General features: G+C 31.5%; 1 protein-coding gene across 1 annotated transcript; it reads right to left on the minus strand.

Moving 5' to 3' along the window:
- Nucleotides 1-5,316: 5,316 nt before the first annotated feature.
- LOC142613787 (7,8-epoxymelianol synthase CYP88A154-like) lies at nt 5,317-8,701 on the minus strand. The gene is made up of 8 exons (XM_075786288.1): nt 8,426-8,701; nt 7,522-7,999; nt 6,920-7,189; nt 6,593-6,682; nt 6,275-6,353; nt 6,081-6,187; nt 5,718-5,839; nt 5,317-5,600 (listed from the first exon to the last, which is right to left on the minus strand). Exons 1-8 carry the CDS (start codon nt 8,656-8,658, stop codon nt 5,507-5,509), a joined length of 1,473 nt encoding a protein of 490 aa, XP_075642403.1. The 5' UTR covers nt 8,659-8,701; the 3' UTR covers nt 5,317-5,506.
- Between the last annotated feature and the right edge of the window lie 10,627 nt (nt 8,702-19,328).

A 19,328-nucleotide genomic window follows, 5' to 3' on the forward strand; every position in this document is an offset into this window, starting at 1 on the left:
TTATAAACCAAAAATTTGAGTGCATTATTGAGAAGCAAATGAAATTATAAATGTGGGTGGGTGGTGGGGAGGGGGGGAAGGAAATATCAAAGAGGATTGGGCTTAGGTTGAGCCCAAAGGGGCCCAATTATGTATTAAGGAAAGTGAATGGGCTCAAACCAAGCATTTTGGCCCAAAGGTCAAGGGAATTAGCCCAGAGAAGACTTGTCTGAAAACAAACCATTATCTAGAATTCTGATAAGACCAACCCAAGGAACGTTTGAACCAAAAGCCTGTGTCGAGGAAGAGGATAGGCTCAAAAATGTAAACAGGCAAATAAAGGCTATCAGGCTACACCTACGATACTATCTTGTCCTCTTTAGGTGGCTTGAAGGCTCTCTTAGTCCCTCAAGGTTTTATTCTTTCCACATGACACCAAGCCTCTGGGGAAAAGGCTTCTACACATCAAGGGAGGGCACCCCTTATGAACTAGGCTTTGGACACTCACTTAAGCGATGTGGGGCTCCACCCAGTGCCTCACCCACACCCTTAGAGGAGAGCCATCCTCGGCTCTGATTCCATCTGTCATGTCCTACCCCTATGTGCATGATCTTGTCCTCTATGGGCGGCCCGAAGGCTCTCTTAGTCCCTCAAGGTTTTGTTCTTCCCACATGACACCAAGCCTCGTGGGAAAATGCCTCATACGCATTAATGGAGGGCACCCCTTATGAACTAGGCTCTGGACACTCACTTAAGCGATGTGGGACTCTTGGCACCCAATGCCTCACCCACACTCTCAGAGGAGAGCCGTCCTCAGCTCTGATACCATCTGTCACGCCCTGCCCCCATGTGCATGATGATATTGTCCTCTTTGATCGAAATATTTTCTCCTAGTTACGCTTGTGTTCTATGAAATGAAGGGGCGAAATCCACCTCTCACCTATTACAGGGATGCTCTTTTATTCAAGCTGCTTGGTTTCAAGATTTTGTTTGGAATTTCTTTAATTTGCCAACCAAAACTCACTTCATTGATGTTATGGAATTAACTTCACAAAAATTGAAAATTTCAAACTTTGACATATTGTGTCTTGCGAGTTGCAAGAGGGAATATGTTAAGGGATTACGAGATCAATTGTTAATTGTTGAAAAGAGAATCTCAAAAGCTTTGAACTTACGGTCCCGAACTTCTATCTACACACTAGAATTCATCGAAGTGAACAACAAATCTATTTTGGGATAAAGTACAAGAAATACGTATTCACTAATAAAAAAAAAATACTAAAATGGAACAAAGTTCTACAAAAGGAGTGGCAAAATCTGACACAACCCGTGAACCTAACACGATTAACCTATTTATAAACAGGTTATGAGTTGAGGCTGAATATATTTGGGACATATTTGGGTTGACACGGCTAACCCGTTTAATAAACGGGTCATGTTTGTGTTCAACATGCGAACCTATCTAACTTGTTTAACTCATTTAGCTTTTAAAGTTATTAATTATTTTTGATATTATTGCTTAATTTATGGTAATTTTTATATGTTTATTACTATATTTATGGTTGTAATTATATTTTAATTTTATTTATATATGAGAATTGATAAAAATTATATTGGTTAGGTATGACTTGCTAATCAAATAGATTATTTAAAATGGCTCATTTGCATTGACTTTTACATGACTTGTTAATTAAACGAGTTAAACATGTTAGGTTGAGTTGACCTGTTTGATAAACAGGTCGTGTTCGGGTTGAGAATTCTTGGCACGTTTACTAAACAAGTCGAGTTCGGGTTAACCCATATAACCTAATATTCATGGCTCGACAAGACATGAACCCAATTCGCAAACACGAATTGCCACCTTCTGTACAAATGACCAATATTGATTAAAAATATAAAGAAATAAAATAATTTTATATTATAAAAATATAGAATGATAAATCATATAAAAAAATTAAAATTAAAATATTAATCCTTCAACTATAAAACATAATGATTAATGCTAAATATATTATTTATAATAAAAAATTTATATATAAGCTTATGTATTTTATATTTTTATTAATTAGTAGGTGTCATAAATTATTTTAATTTTTCAAATTCTTTAAATTATAGTTAATACTCATAGATTGCCAGCTTTTTTTACAATTCTAGTGTTTAGTCCGTTGGTTCTTATCTTGGACACTTACCTTGAGAAGGTGGGTTCGATCCCTACTAATTGGAACTCTTTCAATTTCTTTTTTATTTTTTTCCCTCCCTAATAAACTTGTGTGCTGGAAGTTTTTTTTTATTTTTTCCTCCCAAATGAACGTGGGTTGTAAGTGCTCTATTTTTTGTTTCCCTCCCAAATAAACGTGTGTTTTTATTTTTTTCCCTCCCTAATAAACCTGTGTGCTGGAAGTTTCTTTTACCTTCTTTTTTTTTTTTTTTTTTAATTTCCCTCCCAAATGAACGTGTGTTGGAAGTGTTCTTTTTTTTTTTTTTTTTTTTTCCCTCCCAAATAAACGTGGGTTGGAAAGTGAAATTCAAGTTCCTTTTTTTTCTCCCAAATAAACTTATTTTTTAACTGCCTTTTTATTTATTTATTTATTAACCCATTGAATTCTTATCTCATCTTGGTTTTTACGTATAATTATTTTTAACTTTTTAAAAGTCTTTATCTTATCTTGGTTTCTGATATTGACCTTCTTTATCTTTATTTCAAAATTGTAGTTACCCGCCATGTTAAAAAATAAAACCTAGCTGCCAATAATTTTCATCTCCTCAAGAAAAAAAAAAAAAACTCTTGTAGAAGGAGTCGTAACAACAACTCACGGGTGAGTTTTTAACCCCTCTCTCTTTGTCTCCCACTTCATCAATTTTCTTAATCTTCAATATTTTTTTTACAATTTTCTCAGAGAAATGCTATTTCCTCCAAATCTAAGAGAGTGGAGACTGAAGAGTGATTGAATGTATGGTTTTTAACCATTACTCCCCAGGTAAACATCAAGATTTTTAAAGTATTATGCATTTTTTTATAAATAAATATGTTATACAGCATATAAATAAAACAAAATAATTTTAATTAGTTTTTTTATTAGGGTTTTTTTTTTTGTATTTCTTGATCTATTGAGATTTAGCATTTTTTTTTAAAATAAAATGAGTAATGATTGAATTGAGGCTTAGTTTTGACTTTGAATATGTGCATGTGATTCTTAAATTTCATGAATATATACTAATTTAATCAAATATTAGTGAAAATTAATATTTTTTAGGATTAATTACTAAATTTTTTTGTAAAAAAAAAAAAAAACTAAAATGTCTTATGAATATGATTACAGCTATCTATGACTATGATTACTTATGTTTTTAGTCCTTGTAGCACGTAACACTTAATTAAAAGTATGATTGTGGTGTTGACTACTTTTTTTTTTTGTGCATAAACAAATTTAAGTTTAAATTGTCTTTTGACCGTTATTTCTAGCCTACTAAACGTGAAAGCTATAGGTTTAATCAATTCTATTAATGTTGTTAGTTGGCGTACAATGCCAAATGACTACAAAGAAAATTGTTGGAATATAATTGAGGTATTAAAATTTTAGTAACATATATTATACTTCTTTCTAGAATTTCAATGCTTCTACATTGATTTATATATATATATATATATATATATATATATATAGAAAGAATGCTTCTACATAGTCGTTATGGTTTTTTTTTTTTTTTTTTTAATATGTATTTGTGTTTCAGACAAAGTTTGACTTCCCCCAAGATGAGATTGCAAGAGAGATAATCAAGCATCATAATTTAAAGAGATTGGCTGATCAATGGATGAATTGGAAGCATGCTTTGAAAGCAAAACACTTTGATAAGTCAAAAACTGCAACACAAATAGTGGCTGAGGCTCCAAATTTAGTAAATCGCCAAGATTATGCTAAGCTTGTTGACTCTTGGTTTAGAGGTAATACAATAAAAATAATGCACATGAGAAGATATGTATTTGTCATCATTTTTTTTCCAATAGCCATTTGATGTATTCTAAGATTTGCCTATATATACAGTTTTCACTAATGCATATATATGGTTTATTGTATTCCAGGAAACAAAGACAATACATTGGAATATAAAGGGAGACCAAGTTTCATGCTGGAGTGACTTTTGGCATACTTCAAAGGGAATATTTATATTCTTATTTTTTATTGTAGGTTGTTTACAATTATTTTATCCTTGTCTTATCTTAAGTACCAAAAAATATTGTTTATACTTTTATTTAGCTATTTGTGATTTCAAACTTCGAATTGTAAATTTTTATTTCTTCATTTGGATCAATATTATTAACTATTTGCAATTATTTTATTACTTTGATTTTTGGAATTGTGGATTTTAATAACATTCCAAACATGTTATATTACTAATTTTCAGGGAAAATTTCATTATAAAAATATTTTTGTAATATTCAATAATGTTTATACCTTCGGTAACAGTTTTTATAACTGCTCCTATATGGATCCTATAGTAGCGGTTGTTTTTTGTTGCAATAACTAATTTATAACAAAGTGTATGAATGGGAGAACTAGTGGTTTATTTTATTTTATAGCAGTGTTCTATAAAACTGTTGTTAAAGAATATCTAGTAGCAATTCACAAAATCGCTGTTAAAAATAATTCATGCTAGAAATAAGGGAAGGATTTACAAACATTTTTAATTTTGTTTAGTAGCGGTTTATAGAACTGTTGCTAAAGAATCTATAGCAGCAATTACATAACCGCTGGTATGAATAATTAATTTCAAAAAGAAGGGCTCTATGTACTAGCGTTTTTTTTTTAATTCTCTAGCAGCAGTTCTATGAATTGCTGCTAAATAATCTATAGGAGCGGTCACATAACTGTTGGTACAAATAATTAATTTTGAAAGGAAGGGCCGTGTGTATTAGCAATTTTTAATTCTCTAGCAGTGGTTCTATGAACTGCTACTAAAAAATCTATAGCAGCAGTTACATAACCGTTGGTATAAATAATTAATTCCAAAAGGTAAAGTTGTGTACTAGCAGTTTTTAATTCCTTCAAGGCGGTTTATAAACTGCTGCTATAGATGTTTTCTATACCAGCGATTCCTAAAACCGCTGCTATAACCTATAGTAACCTATAGCGACGGCAACTTAACAGCGGTTATTCAAGTTGTAGTAGTGGTTTAGAAAACTGCTGGTATAGACCTCTATGACATTTAGCAGCATTTTTTAATAGTTTTAGAAGTGGTTACAACCGCTGTTAAAAATCAAGTTTTTTGTAGTGCACATACAAGGCTTTATGACTAGCACGAAATATATATATTAAATTTGTCCCACGTAATTTAGGGTGGTTTCCAACTTAAACTAGAGAGTATTTATATATGTGGGTGAGGTTTGAATTTAGTGTCCAGTTACGTACATTGAACCTATTAAAATTATAATACGTATTCACTTTTGAATATATGTCACCCTCTTAACAAGTTCAGTGCATTATATGCACTGGACCTAAGCCTCTCACTTTATTGGCAATGTAAATAATTATGTGACTTTGATGATTTTTGCAAGGCACATGTCTGTAGGCCTTGCTACCGGTAAATACTTCACTGGGCAACCTGGATTAAGTCGCTCCACACTGTACCAATTAAAAAAAAAAAACCTTGTAAACATATACAGAGAGAAAAAAGTTAATTTTATTTGACATGAACTAATTAATGTTTAAAGGTTGCAAAAAGAAAGCATGCAATCTCACTTGTAGTTAAGGATATAATGATGAAGGAAAATGGCGATCTCAAGCTTGGCCAGATCACTTCCAGGGCATATCCTACTTCCTGCTCCAAATGGAAGGAAACTTCCAGCTCTGGGTTTATGATTCTAGACAAAAGTTGAGCAAACATGATTATCAATTTTTTAGACTTGTTATTAAATAGTAATAATATAACTTCTTCAAAATACCTCTTTTTTTTTTTCTTTTTTCTTTTTTTGACAAAGACTTCTTTAAAAGACTTAACAAAAAGAAACTTCTCAACCAAATTAACTTTTTTCAGAAATGTAAGTAACCGACAGAAGGGAATAAGAAAAGAATTGTAAGATACTAAAACTTTGTTCAGCTTACATCCCATCTTGAAGGATCAAATTCCTTTGGGTTTGCATAGGTTTCAGGATCCATATGAACACCTCTATTCCAGACTAAAACTTTCCATCCTTTTGGAACTAGATAACCTACAAGTAAATAAATTTCTTTAAGAAGCCATAATATAAAAGAGGGATGATAGAGTTTGAAAATATATAGGTGATTGAAGAACTAACCATTCATATTAACATCCTCTTTCGCCTCTCTGAAAACTGAAAATGAGATGCTAGTTCTGCGCAGCATCTCATCAATTACCTAGTTCATAAAAATTTGGAGCTTGTTAATTTTTGTTTAGCTCGTTCATCATTTTTCCTGAAGGAATTTGACATAAACTTGTTTCACATGTGTATAATCATTTTCTACTCCTTAGATTGTCCCATCATTAGTACTAGTTTTCTTATAAGAACAGTAATGCCTCATATGCTTTTTAAAACAATCTTGAATAATTTCTCTTCCCTAGATAGGAATTGCATGCTTCTTCAATGCGTGCATACCTTTGAAAGATATTCCATTTGTCTAATCTCTTTAAGGCTAAGCCCTTTTTGTGTAGATGGTCTTCTCTTCATGATCTTCTCTTGCTCTTCCTGAAAAGTGGAATCCAAGTTTAGTGAAATAATCTTTTTTTTTTTTTTTTTTTTTTTTTGTATTTTATCTAATTGGCCAGAAGCAAAGGTTAAGTGAGAAGTAATTCTAATTCAACTGTGCCTTTAAACTATATGTTCTCTCTTAAGATAAGATTTATTCCAATCTAGGCATCTAGCTCTGTTGGGTATCACGTTACACGATCTAGTATACTATTTCAATACATACTACAAACCAACCTTTGCTATTTTGAAGACCTCTGGATTTTCTGATAGATAAATGATTGACCATAATGCACCATGGGCTGAGCTTTCATGACCAGCTAACATGAACACGATTAATAAATCTATAATATCCAAATCCGCCAATTGTTTACCATCTTCGTCTTTGACTCCCATAAGTAAATCCATCATATCTTTTTTCGCATCTGTTTGATTGGTGTTGTCTTTCATCGTGACCCTCTTTTTGTCTAGTACAGATTGGAATATCTTCACCAACTTCTTTCGTGCCTGAAGAAAGAAAACCACCATGAAGTCTCATTTGTTTTACAAATACAACAAAGTTGGAAACTAACAATTTTCATCCATTACTAGACGACTACTACATAAAATAGAGATAGTAAGATATTATTATCATTATTATTATTATTGTTATTGTTATTATTATTTGTTCCAAATGAGGTTACATAACAAAATAGTTTCGTTTGAGGCCATATAACAAAATTATTTTTGAAAACAGTATAATGGGCAAAAAAGAGCCCTAACTAAGTTAAAAAAAGAAAGTAGCAAGGCATACATTAGGTCTTTCTTTTTTATTGTTTTCTTTGCTGATGAGACTTTACCTTGAGTGCTCTGTGGAATACAAATCCCGGAAGATTAATGGCCTGAGACTTTATTCCTGCATTTAAGTCTGTGTACAAGTTCTCTACTGATGTTATAACTGATTCACTATATGTACTGATGAAAATGTTTGTAATGACTTTAAAGGCAACCCCTCTCAACTCTGCCAAGAGCTCGACTGGCCGATTCATGCTAGCCCACTCCTCCAAAGAACTAACCACTATGCCCTCTATAAGATCTATATATCCAGACAGTGCCTCATGGCCATTGATGGGAGCTGTGGTTAGCCGGCGCAATCGTTTGTGCTCAGCATTTGTAATGCCATGGAAGGATTTACCTGTAAGGATTGTTGTTGCTTTAGGATAACCTAGTTTGAATTGGTCATCATTTGTCAAAACTTTCCTACATGTTTCTGGGGTACAAACAATCACACTTGGCTTCCCAAACATGTATGTTTTGTAGATACCTGTCCGGCCATATCTGTAATTCCACAAGAAAAAAAAAAGTATAAATATGTGCTTAAAAAAAATTCGTTAACAATAAAATTCCATTTGCTTGGCATCTTGAAAGTTAAGCAGTATTTTGTTATTTATGAAATCTTAAATATCATAGCAAATTTCACATTTTTTATAATTATTGAGGTTGTAGGTTGTTATTAATGTACAATAAAAATGATTTAGTGGTGATCCCAACAAGAAAGTAATGTTGCACTAATTTGAACAAATCTTTTAACCTACTTTTTGTACTTCACTTTATGCTACACTAATCATGTTACTAAATGATAATCATAATTTAGAGGTCAATAAACAAAGAATGCCTTTACAGTTTACATGCATGTAAAATACTGTGTGATGGGTGTTTGAGAGAGAGAGAGAGAGAGAGAGACAGAGAGAGAGAGAGAGAGACTTGGAAACAAGGTTGTATATGTAGGAATCAGGGTCATCAGATTTGAAAGCTTTGAGGAAAGTTGGAAGACCCCCAAGGTAAGGCCACCCCATATCCCCAGGAGGGAGAGGATATTGTGTTTTCCCCAGCCTTCTAACATAATACCACTCATTGAATCTCCTGAGAAACCCAAACACAAAGACATAGCCACCCAACAGAACTGAAAGTATCAACCACAACAGCTCTATCTCCATTTTATCTATAGTTCCTCTCTTTCTTAGGACTGGAGGAAACACGTACAATAAGTTCAAGTTCCCATAAGGGGGAGTTTTTATAACCGTTCGTGACTGTTCAATGCTCATTACTTAGTCCATGTTTATTTATTTATTTATTTATTTATTTGAGAAGACTTAATCCATTTTTCTTATTATCATTAATATTATTATATTTGTATTGTTGTTATGTTTTGCTCCCTTTCGATGATTTAAACTTCAAAAGAAAATCCTTTTGGTCACTTTATTAGTAATACACATTTAATAATTTTTGAGTTGGTTCTTGGTCCCTAATATTTTTCTCTTTGTCGTCCCCTTCCCATAATAAAGATGGTCGTAGTGATCAGCCGGAGCCTGCCAATTAACATAAAGTATCATTTTCACTTATTCCACGGAAGTAGACCTTGCCGGCATGGTTTTGAAAGCCGGAACGGGGAACCGTTCTTTAAACTCCAAAACCCGTTCCACACAAAAAAAAAAACCAAGCCAGTGTACAAGGATTAAAAACCATGAAAGATGCCGACGTGAACAAGGATTAAAAGAGAAGTGTACTGTCGTTTTGCTGTGGAGTAGACCCCTTGCTGGCTGTTGATGGCTACCATGTGCCTGGCAAAAACTGATAATGTTGATGGCTACCGTGCGGCTGGCAAAAACTGAAAAATGTGAGTTTTGAAGTAGCCTGACTTTGTTGTTTCAAGAGAAGAGGATGTCCAATGAGAGCAAGAGATAAAAGTGAGATTTATTTTTTATTTTTATTTTTATATGATATAGAAATTTTACTTTAACATAATTAAAGTATATACGTGTGAGAAATTTGTTTCTAGAAATTTAAACTTCGGCTTTTGCCCCCATACCTTACAAGCACTTATACTTATAAAATGACTATCAGACCATAAATATATATATTTTTTAGCTCATATAATTATGAGTCTCACTAATTAAATTTATAGTAAAATCTACAATTTATATGAAAGGATGAAATACATATTTATAATTCTATCAGTATATACAATAATTTTCGGATAGAGACAGAGTGGACTTGTAGTTGTGAATTTTTGGGATTTTGTTTGCATTTTTTTATTTTTTACTTAAAGCTTGCACGCCACAAGAGTTTTGTCCCCATACCTTATAAGCATTTATACTTATAAAGTGACTATCACACTATAAATATATTTTTTTTTCGCTCATATAATTGTGAGTCTCACTAATTAAATTTATAGTAAAATCTACAATTTATATGAAAGGATAAAATATATATTTATAATACTATCAGTATATACAATAATTTTCGGATAGAGACATAGTGGACTTTTAGTTGTGAATTTTTGGGATTTTGTTTGCTTTTGTTTGCATTTTTTTTATTTTTTTATTTTTTTATTTTTTACTTAAAGCTTGCACGCCACACGAGACTGAAAAAGAGTTTTGGACGTCCTACTTCTTGTTAACTTGTTTCTGGGTTAATTTTTTTTAATAGGTGTTTCTTGGTTAATTTTTTTTAGTGATTAGTGTAATTCTTAACTCTACAAAGTACAAACCCACCCATTCGGTACATTAATTTATTTCTTTACATTTACCTATCAATGTAAGATTTATAGTATATATTAGACAAATAAGCATATTATTATATATATTTACAATAAAAACTTTGAACCTTGAACATCAATTTGACTTCATGATCGGTCCAATATTAAAAACTTTGAACTTCTTTGGGCCAAAAAACACTTCAAGATTAATTATGAGATTATCCAAGAAGATAATTTGAAATTTCTAGATTATTAAAAATAATTATCTATTTTTTCAAGAATAATAATAATTTATATAGATAATTTAATGAAACCAATTATGATTAGGGTTAATCCAATAAAAAAAGATTCTATCTTAATCATAAAATCTAAATCGTAAACCATGATTTATCTCTTTTATATAGCAGATAAAAACAAAGAAGCTATATAAAAACTATACCCAAAAGTATCAATTGACAGTACCACACATAAATGTACATGTTGACATTAGTGTGGAGAGTGCACTAATCTCTCTCTCTCTCTCTCTCTCTCTCTCTCTCTATATATATATATATATATATATATATATATACACACACACACACATACACAAAAAACTAAGAAAAAATATAATTATATATATATATATATATATACACACACATACACGAAAAACTAAGAAAAAATATAATTATATATATATATACACACACACACGAAAAACTAAGAAAAAATATAATTATATACATATATGCGTGTGTGTGTTGCACCTAAGCATCGTGATTTGTATCTAAATTTTACCATTTTTTAAATTATTTTATAATAGCTGTCACCATCTCCACGTCATAGATTGCTTATCCTTGAGTGCACTAATCTCAGAAATCAAGTATGTGTGTGTGTTGCACTAATCTCTCTCTCTCTCTCTCTCTCTCTCTCTCTCTCTCTCTCTCTCTATATATATATATATATATATATATATATATATATATATATATATATATACACATACACAAAAAACTAAGAAAAAATATAATTATATATATATATATATACTCACACATACACGAAAAACTAAGAAAAAATATAATTATATGTATGTGTGTGTGTCACACACACACGAAAAACTAAGAAAAAATATAATTATATACATATATGCGTGTGTGTGTTGCACCTAAGCATCGTGATTTGTATCTAAATTTTACCATTTTATAAATTATTTTATAATAGCTGTCACCATCTCCGCGTCATAGATTACTTATCCTTGTTGTCATAGATTTGTGTGAGAGGAATGATTCATGTTTGGGGCTAGCTATAACAAATTAGAGCCGATATTATTATTAAATTTATTAAGTCTCTCTAGGACTTGGTCGTAGATTTTATTTATTTATTTTTTCTCTCATCAAACTTGTTATTCACAAGAAAACTTATTTATTTTTGACTAACAGTGCAGACTTGGTATAAATTTTTGGAGAAAAATAATTTCCAATTTCCGCTTGACATTTCAGATAAAGGTAAGCTGATAATTTTAAATATTTTATTTGTAGCTTAAGTTTGTTGAATAAAAGAATTTGTTGAATAAATTCATCCTTAAGTGTTAATCAATATAAAAACAAATTTTATTTGTAGCTTAAGTTTTTATGCTTCATCTCTCAATATATGATACTTTTCTATTGTTGTAGTCATCACTCTCTCACAGTTTACCTTTATTACGTAATGCGTACTATCTTAGTTTAATACAGGTAGAGATAAAGGATTATTTTACTAAAATATTTATGATAGGCCAAAAACATATTGATCCCTTGTGATGGATTAATTGATTAATTAGTCAAGTTCAATTAATTAACCAATTTAACATGCAAACGCGTAGTAGCACAAATAAATCACCAATAAACTAAAGTGCAACGGAAAATACATTTGACACGGTGATTTGTTTACAAATGGGGAAAACCTCCAAGGTAAAAACTCCACCGGATGATTTTAAGGTCACCACTCCCGAGAATATACTATTATCACAACAAGCGGTTACAAGTAAAGGAATCTCAGTACCTTATATCAACCTACAGTTGAACCCTTACCCCAATACCCAATTGGATTTGTTCTGTAGTTGCAATCTCTCCTTTTCAATGCACTGCTCCTAGTATGTGACTAATCAATTGCGCGGATCCCAATACGTGATTTCAATCACCAACTTAAGAAAGATGTTGGCTGCAAAGTTTTTCAGTTCATCCTCACAATGAAGAACAAGAAGATGCTTGGTTACAAAACCCTACAGTGCAAAGACACAGCATCTTCTTCACAAAGAGATGAACTAGGGCAAACTTTGTCTCCGGTCACAAATTGCTTGAACAGACTTTGCTCAATGCTTGTGCAACTTGTGCCTTCTTTGACGGCCCTTAAAATAATCATTTTACATGTCTAAGGTTATGAGAAAAGAAGGCCCAAAGACATATCCACGGATTGGAATCAAAACAGATCTGAAAATCTGTTTTCCTTAAACCTCAATAGAAAGAGGTGCCGAGGTGCTGTTGAGTAGCTGTCGAGCCACGAGGCTGGAACAGCTTCTTAAAGCTTGATAGATGCAGCTGTCGAGCTTTAATGATAAGCACTTCTCAGCTTGTTTCTTGGACAAACTTGCATGACTTTAACACTTGATCTTGAAACCTTGTTTCTTGAAGTATTAAAAACATCCTGGATCCACCCAATTATGAGTAAAGTGCGTTTTGTCAAAGGATTAGCTAATTACATAAAAGAATGACATATGTTCTTATCAAGTGAACCACATATGTCCTAACAGTTTGATTCACCAATGTGAACTCAAGAATACGCACAAAAAAAAAATAATAATAAATAAACACTAATTTATTGTAGGTTTGTAATGAATCAAATTTTCTGTGAACAACTCGAACCTACCTTGAAAAGATACTTGTTTATGTTCATTTTTTTTAGCAAATAAGTCAAGCTCAAGTCCAAGTTTAAACTTGAATATTAAACGAGTTAAGATATAATATAATAATATGTTCATGAACAACTTAGTGAACGTGAGACTCGATTTAACTATATATAGTATACATATTATATACACACACACACACACACACACACTTATATAGACTTGAGATTGAATTGTGCAAGCTACGATATAAATAAATTGGCCAAAATACAAAACACACCCTTTAAGTTTCAAAATTTTTCATTTTAATCCTCTAAGTCTGAGTTTTATCATTTTAGTCCTTTATGTTTCATTCCTTTTCAATTAAGTACTCTGTTAATATGCCATTAATTTCTGCCATTAACTTTCTTTTTCCCTTAATTTTAAAGAAAAACGTTAATTTAAAGTTTTTTTTTTTAAAAAAAAAACAAATGAGAGGAACCCAGTAAGGCTCTAATACCAGTAGATCATGAGGAAGAAAGTGAGAGATTGAAGCACGTCTAACCCCAGCAGGAAGGCTCTTCCTCCTACCTGAAATAAACCAAGTAATCCACTGTGAAATCGGGTTAAAGAACCCCATAGACCCAGACTAAACCTAGGTACTCAATTTAGTGATGCTCAAGCACCCAAGGTTCTCTAGCCTCATGGTCCATGACTCCAATGGCCGAGAACACAGGCGCCGCCATTGAGAGACCGAGAGGGAGAGGAGGTATTTTGGCCGGAGTCAAGTACATTTGGAGTGGAGCCACCAAGGATTGGCCTGTGCCAAGATGCCGAATACACCAAGAGCGGAGCTGTTGGAATACCTTCTCTCCCTCTCAATCTCTTGACCTCTCGGTCTCTTGATCTCTTTTTCTCCCTCTTGATCTCATTGTCTCCCTCTCAATCTCAATTGTTGATGGGTTAGGCAGGTAGGCAGGAGCGGGTAGTGGGGTTTCTATTTTGTGTTCTTCAGATTGTTCGTGTTCTTCAGATGGGGAATGGACTGGGTTTTTTTTTTAATTTTTTTAATTAAGAAATGAATAATTAAATATTAAAGAAAAGGAAAAACGACATCGTTTTTGGACAAGTTAATGGTAGGCATGGATGGAATATTAACGAAAGACTAAATTAAGGAGGATTGAAACTTAGAGGACTGATATGACAAAATGCAAACTTAGAGGACTGAAATGAAAAATGGCGAAATTTAGAAGGTGAGTTTTTCCTTTTAGCCAAATAAATTCATATCAATTATTATTTATAGTTTACTGACAACATAAACAATCCATGAATTTTCAATATGAATGGATTAATTAATAGTGAAATTAATGGATTTTTCAAGGGGTAAAATGTTTTTAATCATGGTATTACTGTAAGTGCACAATTGTACCCGGACCCAAAAACAAGTGTTGGGCTCGGGCCCAATGAGCCTTAGACAATAAAATTTGTAGAGTATGGATTTGAAATCTAGGTTCGGGAAGTTGGAAGTTTTACTAACAGACTAAAGTGCCACAATCTATGCAAATGGTAAACGAATATGACAAAGAAACCTCCTCGGACGTAAGCTGAGGACAATTTGAATATATATTATCTTTCTATGCCAAAGTTTACAATTCTTAGTTCCTGTTTTCTCTCAGCAGAAAGTGCAGATGCCCCTTCTCTTTCCTCTCTCGTTTCCTTATATACTTCTTCTTCACTAATCCACGTGTCATACAAATCTTCCCCTTGGATACTTGTTCATTCCACCACCTTCTTGATGTCTTCAAATAATAGCAGGGAAGCTGAATCCTACTGTTTAGAGGTTATTTCCCCATTAATGCGGCCAGGAAGGTAGATGCAGGGCCTTTAATGAGGTGGTAGCAGCTTTTTCCTTAGATATTTCTCACATGTCTCTGCTTCTAAAGGGTGCTTGGATCACCCTCTTTCCCACCAGTTCTTCCGGAGTTCTGCCTCTAACCCACTTAGCAAGTCCCAGGGTCATTGTTGGACCTGTCCGAGGAGACACTCCTCCTCGGACAACTCCTCGGACTACTACAATGTGGATTGACTTGTGGGCCTAGAGGCCCTGATCAAAACAGACTGGTACCAACCGACCAGGCCCAAAGCCCAAACGTTTATTCAATAGATTTTACCCACTACAATTACTATATATGAAAAAAAAATGATTAATTAATTAAGTAACTCATCAAAAAACTCAAGCTTGGTCGACAAGAAAATAAACTAAGCTTAAACATTTAAAATTTTTTGGTGATGAACTTGAACTCCACTCATGTTGAAAAAGAAGAAGAACAACAAAACTAAACTTTTAATACTTGCCTCAACTCATCTTGTTTACAGCCCTGATTTATTATAGGTAACTCATTTATTTATTTATTTTAAATGATTATAATACGGAAGCCTCCTTGGCCCAATTTGCTACACAGTGGAAGGAAATTATCTATCTTCCATTAAATCCACTCTATCTTCTCTATCTTTTTTTTGGGTCAAGAATCCATTATATCATCTATTGATATATAAAATAGGTTCGAGTTCAAGTTACATCTGATGTAACTTTAAGCAATGTTATACCACTCAATATTTTTTAATTGGATATGAAATTTGACAAATCCACAATTAAATTACACTATCTTCGTGTATTTTCCATGCTTGCAAAATTTCAAGGTGATCAAAGATTAATAGTCATCTCACCAATCAATTGTTTAAATTCAAGTTTTTATAGTCTAAAATAATGCATAAAAGATGAGTTTATGAATCGAATGGTAAATAACATTCAATTGACATGACAATTGGCATGAATGTTAAAAATATATAAAACATATAATTCAACGGTGTGATTTTCAAAATATCAATTCTATAACAAGTTATTGGGTGGTATAATATTACTTAAAGTTACACGATGTGTAACTTGAATCCAACTCCATACAAGGTTGGGTTCAAGTTATACCTAGTGTAACTTTAAGTAATATTATACCACTCAATATTTTTTAATTGGACGCAAAATTTGACAAATCTATCGTTAGATTACATTATATACTCTCCATGCTTACAAAATTTCAAAGCGATCAAAGATTAATAACTATATCATCAACTAATTGTTTAGATCCACGTTTTTGTAGTTCATAATAATGCATAAAAGATGAGTTTATGGATCGAATAGTAAATATTTAAGCAATGTTATACCACTCAATATTTTTTAATTGGATATGAAATTTGACAAATCCACAATTAAATTACACTATCTTCGTGTATTTTCCATGCTTGCAAAATTTCAAGGTGATCAAAGATTAATAGTCATCTCACCAATCAATTGTTTAAATTCAAGTTTTTATAGTTTAAAATAATGCATAAAAGATAAGTTTATGAATCGAATGGTAAATAACATTCAATTGACATGACAATTGGCATGAATGTTAAAAATATATAGAACATGTAATTCAACGGTGTGATTTTCAAAATATCAATTCTATAACAAGTTATTGGGTGGTATAATATTACTTAAAGTTACACGAGGTGTAACTTGAATCCAACTCCATACAAGGTTGGGTTCAAGTTATACCTAGTGTAACTTTAAGTAATATTATACCACTCAATATTTTTTAATTGGACGCAAAATTTGACAAATCTATCGTTAGATTACATTATATACTCTCCATGCTTACAAAATTTCAAAGCGATCAAAGATTAATAACTATATCATCAACTAATTGTTTAGATCCACGTTTTTGTAGTTCATAATAATGCATAAAAGATGAGTTTATGGATCGAATCGTAAATAACATCCAACAGACATGAAAATTGACATAAATATTAAGAACATATAGAACATATAATTCAACAGTGGAATTTTCAAAATATGAATTCTAAAACAAGTTATTGGGTGATGGGTCAAATTGGCCATTTACCACTTTTCGCGAAAAATATTAGCAACGTACTACTGTTTGCAAAATAAGTAGCAATGTACCACTTTTTTGAAACTCAAGTTCATGAAACTCGAGTTTGCTGTGTATGTGTAAATCGAGTTTTAAACACTCGAGTTTCATGAAAAAAAAAAAAAAAAAACTTGTGCTGATGTGAATTTTTTAATTGAGAAAATGCCACATGAAACTCGAGCTTGGTAAACTCAAATTCCATGCAACACAATACTCGAGCTTACTAAGCTCGATTTCTTTGTAAAGACAAAATTCAAGCGTAATGCTCTTTTTTGTTCTTCTATGGTACTCGAGCTTACCAAGCTCGAGTTCCTTGTAATATGGAACTCGATTTTGGCAAGCACGAGTTCCTTATACTTTTTTTTTTATAATCAACAAATAAAAATAAACATAAAAATAAGTAATTTTTTTTTTCATTTGAACGCACAAACATATGTAGTGAATAGCCAAATCTAAATGCTTTTTCATGTTTAAATTTCACAATAATCGAATCTGTTTTTCTTCATTGATAAAATCTATTTCTACATTATTAAAATTTGCTCTTTGCACATCATGTTTTTTAGTATATTCAAATCTGCTAACTGCATTCATAAAATTTGTTTTCTGCATTAATTAAAACTGTTCATTATTTTCTCATAAAAATTGTTCACTATTTTCTGCATAAATTGTTTTTAGCATTCTGCATAAAATTATTTCTGTTCAGCATTATTTAAAAAATTGTTCACTATTTTTTTGCATAAATTATTCTTTGTTCACTGCATATGTTTGTGCGTTCAAATGAAAAAAAAAAAAAAAAAAAAAACTTATTTTTATGTTTATGTTTATTTGTTGATCATCGGGAAAAGAAAGTATAAGGAACTCGAGCTTGCCAAACTTGAGTTTCATATTACAAGGAGCTTGAGCTTGGTAAGCTCGAGTACCATAGAAGTTGTATTTACAAAGAACTCGAGCTTAGTAGGCTCGAATATTTTGTTGCATGGAACTCGAGTTTGCCAAGCTCGAGTTCCATGTGGCATTTTTTCAATTAAAAGAATCCACGTTAACACAAGTTTTTTTTTTATTTTTTATTTTTATGAAACTCGAGTGTTTAAAACTCGATTTACATAGCAAACTCGAGTTTCATGAACTCAAGTTTCAAAAAATGGTACATTGCTACTTATTTTACAAACAATGGTATGTTGCTAATAATTTCCGCGAAAAGTGATAAATGACCGATTTCACCTTGGGTGATGTAACATTACTTAGAGTTACATCGCATATATCTTGAAGCCAATCCTATAGAAGGGTTGGATTAAAGTTATACCTAGTATAACTTTAAGCAATGTTACACAATTCAATATTTTTAAATTGGATGCGAATTATAACAAATCTACTTTGAGATTACATTATCTTTCTATATTTTGAGTTTATATATCGAATAGTAAATAACATCCAGTTGACAAGAAAATTAGCATAAATATTAAAAACATATAGAACATATAATTCAATGATGGGATATTCAAAATATGAATTCTATAACAATTTATTGGCTAGTGTAACATTGATTAGAGTTATATAGCATATGATTTGAACCTAACCATATAGAAGGGTTGGATTCAAGTTACATATTGTGTAATCTTAAGCAATGTTACACCGTTCAATATTTTTTAATTGAATACGAATTTTGACAAATATATTGTAAGATTACATTATATTCGAATATTCTCCACGCTTGCAAAATTTCAAGGTGATAAAAAAATTAATAGTTACATCATCAATCAATTGCTTAAATTTAAGTTTCTGTAGTTTAAAATAATTCATAAAAGATTATTTTATTGATCAAATGGTAACTAACATCCAATTGACCAAGAAAATTGGCATAAATGTTAGAAACATATAAAACATGTAATTCAACATTGGGATTTTCAAAATATGAATTCTATAATAAGTTATTAGGGATGTAACATTGCTTAGAGTTACACTTGGTATAACTTGAATCCAACCCTTTATATGAGTTGGATTTAAGTTATACCTGGTGTAACCTTAACCAATGTTACATCACTTAATATTTTTTAATTGGATACGAATTTTGATAAATCTACAGTTAAATTACATTATATTATTCTCCAAGATTGCAAAATTTCAAGGTCATTAAAGATTAATAATCATGCCATCAATTAATTGTTTAAATTCAAGTTTTTATAATTTAAAATAATGCATAATAGATGACTTTATAAATCGAATGGTAAATATGATCAATTGATATGAAAATTGGCGTGAATGTTAAAAACATATAGAACGTGTAATTCAACGATGTGATTCTCAAAATATGAA

The sequence above is a fragment of the Castanea sativa genome, chromosome 10 (assembly GCF_040712315.1).
Source record: "Castanea sativa cultivar Marrone di Chiusa Pesio chromosome 10, ASM4071231v1".
NCBI lineage: Eukaryota > Viridiplantae > Streptophyta > Magnoliopsida > Fagales > Fagaceae > Castanea > Castanea sativa.

What these genes read in the sequence shown, in the direction of transcription:
- LOC142613787 (XM_075786288.1), bottom strand. Translation starts at nt 8,658, where the DNA reads ATGGAGATAGAGCTGTTGTGGTTGATACTTTCAGTTCTGTTGGGTGGC. An exon ending in ATATACAACCTTGTTTCCAA is followed by an intron (nt 8,000 to 8,425) that starts GTCTCTCTCTCT and finishes GTGGAATTACAG; the next exon opens with ATATGGCCGGACAGGTATCT. An exon ending in AGAGGATGTTAATATGAATG is followed by an intron (nt 6,188 to 6,274) that starts GTTAGTTCTTCA and finishes ATTTACTTGTAG; the next exon opens with GTTATCTAGTTCCAAAAGGA.